The sequence below is a fragment of the Protobothrops mucrosquamatus genome, unplaced genomic scaffold (genome assembly GCF_001527695.2).
Source record: "Protobothrops mucrosquamatus isolate PMUCROS unplaced genomic scaffold, P.Mucros_1.0 scaffold4018, whole genome shotgun sequence".
Taxonomy (NCBI): Eukaryota; Metazoa; Chordata; class Lepidosauria; order Squamata; family Viperidae; genus Protobothrops; species Protobothrops mucrosquamatus.
This window is the reverse complement of record NW_015389955.1, coordinates 74,491-81,664: the sequence shown is the minus strand read 5'-3', so window position 1 is coordinate 81,664 and position 7,174 is coordinate 74,491. Positions and strand designations below refer to the sequence as shown.

At 40.7% G+C, this 7,174-nt stretch overlaps 1 protein-coding gene across 1 annotated transcript; it reads right to left on the bottom strand.

The window, feature by feature from the left end:
* Positions 1-4,629: 4,629 nt before the first annotated feature.
* LOC114923495 (zinc finger protein OZF-like) lies at positions 4,630-5,963 on the bottom strand. The gene has a single exon (XM_029286546.1). The coding sequence runs from the start codon at positions 5,914-5,916 to the stop codon at positions 4,636-4,638; it is 1,281 nt and encodes a 426-aa protein (XP_029142379.1). The 5' UTR covers positions 5,917-5,963; the 3' UTR covers positions 4,630-4,635.
* Between the last annotated feature and the right edge of the window lie 1,211 nt (positions 5,964-7,174).

The following is a 7,174-nucleotide window of genomic DNA, read 5'->3' as shown; positions in this document are numbered from 1 at the left end:
AGTTCACCATTTCCTCCACAGCCCGGGAGAGAGTGGGTGGGGGGTAGGGCTTGAGGGCTAACACACACACTTAGGTCTCAGCAAATTAACTCATTCATTTTCATTCTAACTGCTTGCATAAATAATTCCACATACAAATATTTCATTCCATACATTCTCCAGGCAAACCACACACTTTTAAATAAATAAGGCCTTTTTAGTTTGTTGTTATCAGAGAGGGTTAGACCCTTTTCCAAGTCTTGGAAGTAACACAGAACAACATAGACAAACATATATACACAAATACTGTTAAAACAACATTTATTTAAACATATGACTTGTCCTGCAAGAAGCGAGAAAAATCGAGAGATGATTTCAACCAAACATGGTTTTATAGGGCCCTTTCATTTCCCATTTTTCTCACCATTCCAAGTCCAAGCATAGTGTTCTGGGTGGCCACACATATACACACATATACATACATATACAGATATATAAACACAAAACACATTACACATTGACACAAAGCACCACCAGACATTGTCTGACAGGGTTAAACTTAACAGCTACATGAAGTTTCAAAACATTCCTATTTGTTCAAAACTCATTGCAGAGGAGTGCATTTTGAGTTAATTTATGTCTTTAAATTTACTCTGAAGATTCCCCTTATTATTTTTTCTACTTCAAGATAGAATCCAATTAAAGAAGCTTTAGGAGGGAGAACTTTTACTTGGTTGTAATCAGAAGGGGGGCTGGTAGTTAATTGTTGCCCTTCTGAAGCATCTAAGCCATATTTGTTAAAAAGAAAGAAGTTTGTCTTGGTCAATTCTCTAAGCTTCTCCTGAGCCTTAGAAAATTTTCCATCCACATTCTTTGCGAGATAAAGGATAGACAGTTGTTCCGTTGACTTTCTGAAGACAGTTTGCTTTCCTGACTATTTTAAAAAGTTCATCTACATGCTTAGACAGAACTTGAGAAAGTGAAGAGCCCATACTTACGATGAACGAGCCTAAACAAGGTGCGTAGTACAGGAGTCAGGGAGACGCTTCCCTAGACAAGGAACACGCCTTGGAAGCAATCACGTCGGGGTCACCAGTTGTGGGATCGCTGGGGATCCCACTTGTCCCTTTTCTCCGGGATGAGGTGATGTACGTTGGATGAGACCAACGGACCTCGCTTTAGGTTAAGAAACACACGGACAACATGTTTCTTCAGGTGAGATGGCAGGCGAGCGCGAGAGCCCAGAAAAGCCTTTGTGCCTCCCTTTTTATTGGTCAATAAACGTCATTAGGGGGTGTACAAAAGCAGGAGGGGGAAAGGGTCTTCATTACCATATATGGAGCGAGAAACAAGAAACCAGGAGACCCTAAATCATTCTTTAGCGTACGTATCAGAAACTTAGGGTCTTCAAGGCAGGCTTTTCTAGGAAATGGGACTTAAGTCAGGAAACGAAACTTAACAGAGGGGATGAGCTCATTGTATGGACAAGGAACAAATCCTACAGGCATTTCATAGGAAACGAAACCTATGTTAGAGATGAAACTTATAGCAGTGGAAAAGTACCCAGAGATATTGCAACACTGGAGGTGTTTTATTTATGAATAGATCGGCCCCGTCTTTCTTAATAGGTACAAAATACCCATTTCTAAAGACTTGAGGATTCTACTTGAGGCTATTAAGAAAGACAGGGGCTGCTTTCTGCCTTTATTAAGATTTTTCTCCATTTCTCCTTTTGGGGAAATATAATATTCTGCCTCTTTTTAATATTAAGAATAAAGAATATTTTAATTTGGGGAGGAGGGGCTTCCTACACTACCATCTTGACTTGTTTAATCCCCGCCCCAGTCTGTACCCTGAAAATAGTCCTCTTGATTATTTCAACAATCATTTTATTAAGGATTATATTCACAGATCAAACAAACTTAATCCAAGCATGTACAGCATATCAGTGAATATACCGTGTGTGCATGTACATATGAAAAAGACAATGTGAAAAAAAGAAAATAAATCCCTCCAAAAAAAAAAAAGAGTAAGAAATTTTCCCTTTTCATCAGCCAGAATATATTCAACATCAACATTTATCACTAAATAAACAACCGGATGTATCTTCGTTCCACCCCTCTCCAAATCTTCAGTTCTCCTCATTGATCAACAAAGGCTGAATAAGAATTAACAAAAATATCTGGGTGCCTTGAATTATGACTGTAGCAATTTATGACCAGAAATCCATTCCCAATTGTGGTCATAAGTTGAGGACTATCTGTACTCTGCAAAACATTACACATTCTCTCCACAGTTATGACTTTTTCGTGTAATCATTCTGGTCAGTTACTCATGCCACTTTGTGAACAAAACATTCTCACACTCCCAACGTTTACGCCCTTTTGCTTCACTGTGTGCTTTGTGATGGAACTGACTTTAGTTGACTAGGAAAAACATTTTTCCCACGCTAAACATGGTAGGTTTTTCCTTTTTTTTTAAACAAGTTTTATTAATTTTCCATTTTTACAAATCTTCGGGTATTAAGGAAGCAACATGGTGGTTGGGTAATACATAGTCCAGTAACAAGCTTATCCATACATATGTCAGTTTACATCATCAAAAATTTCCTCTCTGTTTCCCTTAGTTATTATACCAAATTCAAATTAATACATTGCTAGTTATAACTCAATCATTTAAAACATTTATCAACAACTTTTGATTTATATGTCTCCAGATCCTGTTTTTAACTTTTATCTGATTTCAATTACAGTATTCCAGTTGGCTTAATGTCCTTTAGTATTTAGGTTTCGGATAACCCACGGTTCCCTTAGTTCATTACAGAATAATTATCATGTCTAAAACACACTTATTATTTATTCAAATAAGTTCTTAGTTTATTTCACAATCATATTCTACTTCCCATTCTAATATCATCGCTTACTCATAAAATAACCTTTATCCTCTAAATCCATCTTCTATATTATAATTCAAAACTATTATTTTAGTTAATTTGTTTCCCTTATAAATCCTGAATATTAAATCAATTAATGTCTTTTAAAATCTCCTTATCCCATTAAGTGAGATTTAAGGCTCTTCCATGAAATATCACATAAAGAAACCCATTTTTTAAGTCTAACTCTGGCCTTCCTTTTGTGCCAAACCGGCTTCCATAACAAGAGCTTTTAAATCCTCGGGTGGATCTCCCTTCATTCCTGCATATGTCATTTAAATCAAGGGAGACCATCCAGTTATAAGCCTATCAAGGAAGCTAGTCCCTTCATAGTCTTTAGATTGTTGGCCTAGTAGTTTGAATCTCCATATTTGGCTTAATATATTTGTCATGAGTTTAGGGTTGGTCTTCTTCTTCTTCTTCTTCTTCTGCTTTCAGCTGGTTTAGATGAAAAGTCATATTCAATGTTGCAGTTGTTTTTTGGTCATCTGGGTTATCTGAATTCTCAGTGTATTGTGTATGTAAGTCTTCAGCACCTTCCGTCTTAATGTTGCTTTCTTCAGTTTCTGTTGCTGTTAAGATTGCAGATTCTTTAGATGAAATCAAAGTTTGGGTGTCGGAGTTCTGAATAGATTGTAGCTGGCATTCTTTCAAATCCACTTTAGTATTGGTTCCTTGTTCTTCTGTTGCTTTTTGGGTTGTAAATTCATCGATTGAAGTCAGGGCTGCGTTTTGTAGCTTTAAGGTGGCGTGTATATCTTTCATTCTGGAGTTCGTTAGCTCAATAGCCTCTAAGATTTTTTCAAGTATAAATTTGAAGTTAAGCTGTGGGTGGTATTCCTCCATTTCTATGGTATTTAAGAATAGTCCTTTGGTGGAGGCTATTTTTAATAAAAGTCAATAACTATCCACCTCCACTATAAAGAATTATTTTCACTACCCAGCTGTTTCAAGTTCTTATCTTTTTTGAAAATGTCAAGGACAAATTTTAGTCTCAAGTCTCCCAGTCCAAAAAATTTTTTTCACTTGCTGTACCAAAGTTCAACACAAGATGTCCCCAGTAACATACAAAGTTAAGCTTTTAACTGGTTCAAAGAAGGAAGAGAGAAATATTCCTTTTTTTTCAGCTTAGCAAACAAATAAAACAATAAATTTCTGTAAGAGTAAAGAATTTTTTGGGAGCCCAGGTATCCAAAAATTACAAGTCCAAATATTTGGTCATTTAGTCTAGTTGTTCTCTCTCTTTTTTTTTAGCTTTATATTCCCAAAGTAGGCAGGAGCCACAAAATTGAGCAGGGGGAAAGGGGTATTTCCAAAGGCTTTTACAGGAAAATAGTTGGGAAGCAGGAAAGGTAAGGACTCACCCAACTCCTCCAGGTTGCTTTCGTCGTGCTTGGTAGTGGCTTTTGGCTTTCGGCAGGAACGGCTTGGTGATCAGCCATGTTAATGGCCGATCTTTTCTTTGTCAGTCCAAAGGAGCTGCTGCCCTTCAGCGATCAGTCGAGTGTCCTCCTCAGTGGTGGTCACCCCTCTAGGGCGACTTTCAACCCTTTACAGGGTCTTCTGGCAGAGAAAAACCGGACGGCGGGGAAAGCAGCCTCCTCACACGCCTGCCGGCACCGCGATCACAAACCAGAAGCCATAGGTTTTTCCCTTCTGTCACTGTGTAAAATTCCTGGCAAATTGCAAGGTGTGACTTTTGAAAAAGTTTTTTCCCATATTGTTCACGACTGAAGAGATTTATCTCTGCTATGGACTTTCTGATGTATTTTTATCTGTGATTTACAATGAAAAGTTTTCTCACACTCTGCACACTTGTAAGGCCTCTTTCCTGCGTGACTTCTGGTGTGCCTGTGAAATGATGAAGGTTGGGCAAAACATTTCCCACACTCCAGGCATTTATATGGTTTTTCTCCAGTGTGGATTCGCTGATGCTTCAAAAGAGTATTTTTTTGAGAAAAACTTTTATCGCACTCTGAGCATTTATAGGGCTTCTCTCCTGTATGGATTCGGCTGTGACTTCTAAGGGAACATGATTGAGCAAATGCTCTCCCACAATCTAAACATTTGTAGCTTTTTTCCCCTGTGTGAATTTTCACATGACTTCTAAGGGCTGATGGGGTACTATAAAATCTTCCACATTCGTTGCATTGATGTGGTTTCTCCCCGGTGTGGGTTTTATGATGTGCCCAAAGGCCTCCCTTCTGTCCAAAACATTTCCCACATTCTAGGCATCTGTACGGCTTCTCTCCTGTGTGGAGCCTCTGATGGCTTCCAAGGTGTTGCTTTTGGGAAAAGCATTTCCCACACTCCCCACATTTGAATGGCTTCTCCCCTGTGTGGAATCTCTGATGAACCTGAAGATGGGTTGGCGAAATAAAACTTTTCCCACATTCCATACATTTATAGGGTAGCTCTCCTTTGTGCCATTTCTGATGTCTCTGAAGTTCAGAAGAATACATAAATCGTCTCTCACATTCTGGGCATTCAAAGGGTCTGTCTCCAGTGTGAAGTCTCTGATGTCGCACCAGGTGTGATTTACTGGAAAAACGTTTCCCGCATTCGAGGCACTTTTCGTTTTTCTCCCCTCTGTGCGTTTTCTCGTGATTCCGAAGAGATGTACTCAGGCTGAAACATTTTCCACACTCAAAGCATTTGTAAGATTTTGTTCCTGCATGAATCTTCTCATGGGCCCAGAGACTTGCATTCTGAGGAAAGCTCTTTCCACATTCCCAACACTTGTAAGGTTTCTCCCCTGTGTGAATCCTCTCGTGGTTTCGGAGGGTGGATTTCTCACGGAAAAAAATCCCACATTCCAGACATTGATATTCTTTCTCTCCAGTGTGGATTTTCTGATGTGTAAGAAGGTGTGCCTTTTGACCAAAGCATAAGTCACATTCCAGACATCTATAGGGTTTTAATTTGGGGGGGCTTTTGAGACCTATGGCACCTTTTCCAGAGAAGGATTTCTCATCCTGCAAACCTTGAATGGATCCACTTTCCATATGGACCTTCCTGTGGGTCAAACGGAGGGACCGGCGAGCAAAGGATTTCCTACATTCAAGGGTTTTTTGTGGTTTTTTTGGAGAGCTGCTTGTGTCTGATGGGGGATCCAAAGGTTTCCCACGCTCCATGCTTTCTGGCACTTGCTGCCTTGGGCTGAATTTCTATTATCTGTTAATAATTGGCTTGCAGATAATTTTTTTCCACAATATTTTATCTGCTGTTAGAAGGAAAAAAGATATGGAGAATGATATTTCCTTTTGAGAAATCACAAAATCTTAGCCTTGGAAGGGACCATGTAGGTCTTCCAGTCCCACCCTCTGCCCAGGGTTGAGTCCCGGGTACACCTGAGACAAAATATCCAGTGATGGAGCCCGCACATCTCTAGGAGGGATGTCCTCAACTTATGACCACAGTTGGGACTGGAATTTCGGTCATTCAGTGAAGCAGTGGTTAGGTGACCACTTCGATCCACAACCATAATCCCACACTCCTGGTTGCAATCATGAAGTGACCTTAAGAGTTCTTAAGTGGAGGGAGGCTCAGATAATTGTTGCTGGGGTATCTCAGGTGTGGGGGAGGTCCTGGAGACCAGGCACAGACCACCCATGAGTTGGGGGGCTACTGAAGTGGGATGCAAAGCTGCCACCTCCCTGGAAGCCTGAGCCACCCCAGCATTGATTGACAACAATATTGGGACTGCGTCTTAAGTGGAGGCCTGGGGCCCACGGCTATTTCAGCCATCTGCCACTGACCTCAGGACTGGACTTCAGCTCACTGCTGCAACTTAGAAATGCAGCTTCAAAGCAGCTTCTTCAACTGGGCCACAATTTCCAAATTCTCTAGAACGGAGTCAAAAGTCTGTGGGTCCCGATCCAAGAACGCCCCTTCTTCTCTGTGGAGCTCATGGCCACATCCTCACTGGTCTCCTGCAAAGAGAAATGAGAAAGGCTCAGATGCTGAGCATAATCTATAAATGACCTGGAGGCAGGAGGAGAATATGGAATTATTTGTTGAGGATACAAAATAATGGAGATAGAATTGTGATTTGAAGAAGATCTTGAGGACTTCCGGTGGCAGGCGATTTCGCTGGTCGCAGCTGTTTGCTGCCTCCCGCCTGTTTTGCGTAAAAGCCGGTTTGACAGCTAGCATCTGCTGTCAAACGGCTTGATACCTTTCCCCTGGGCATAAGGGGATCGGTGAGCTGCCCGGGGTAGGAGTTGAGTTCCCGAGTCGTCCTATATGGACGATGTAGGTGAG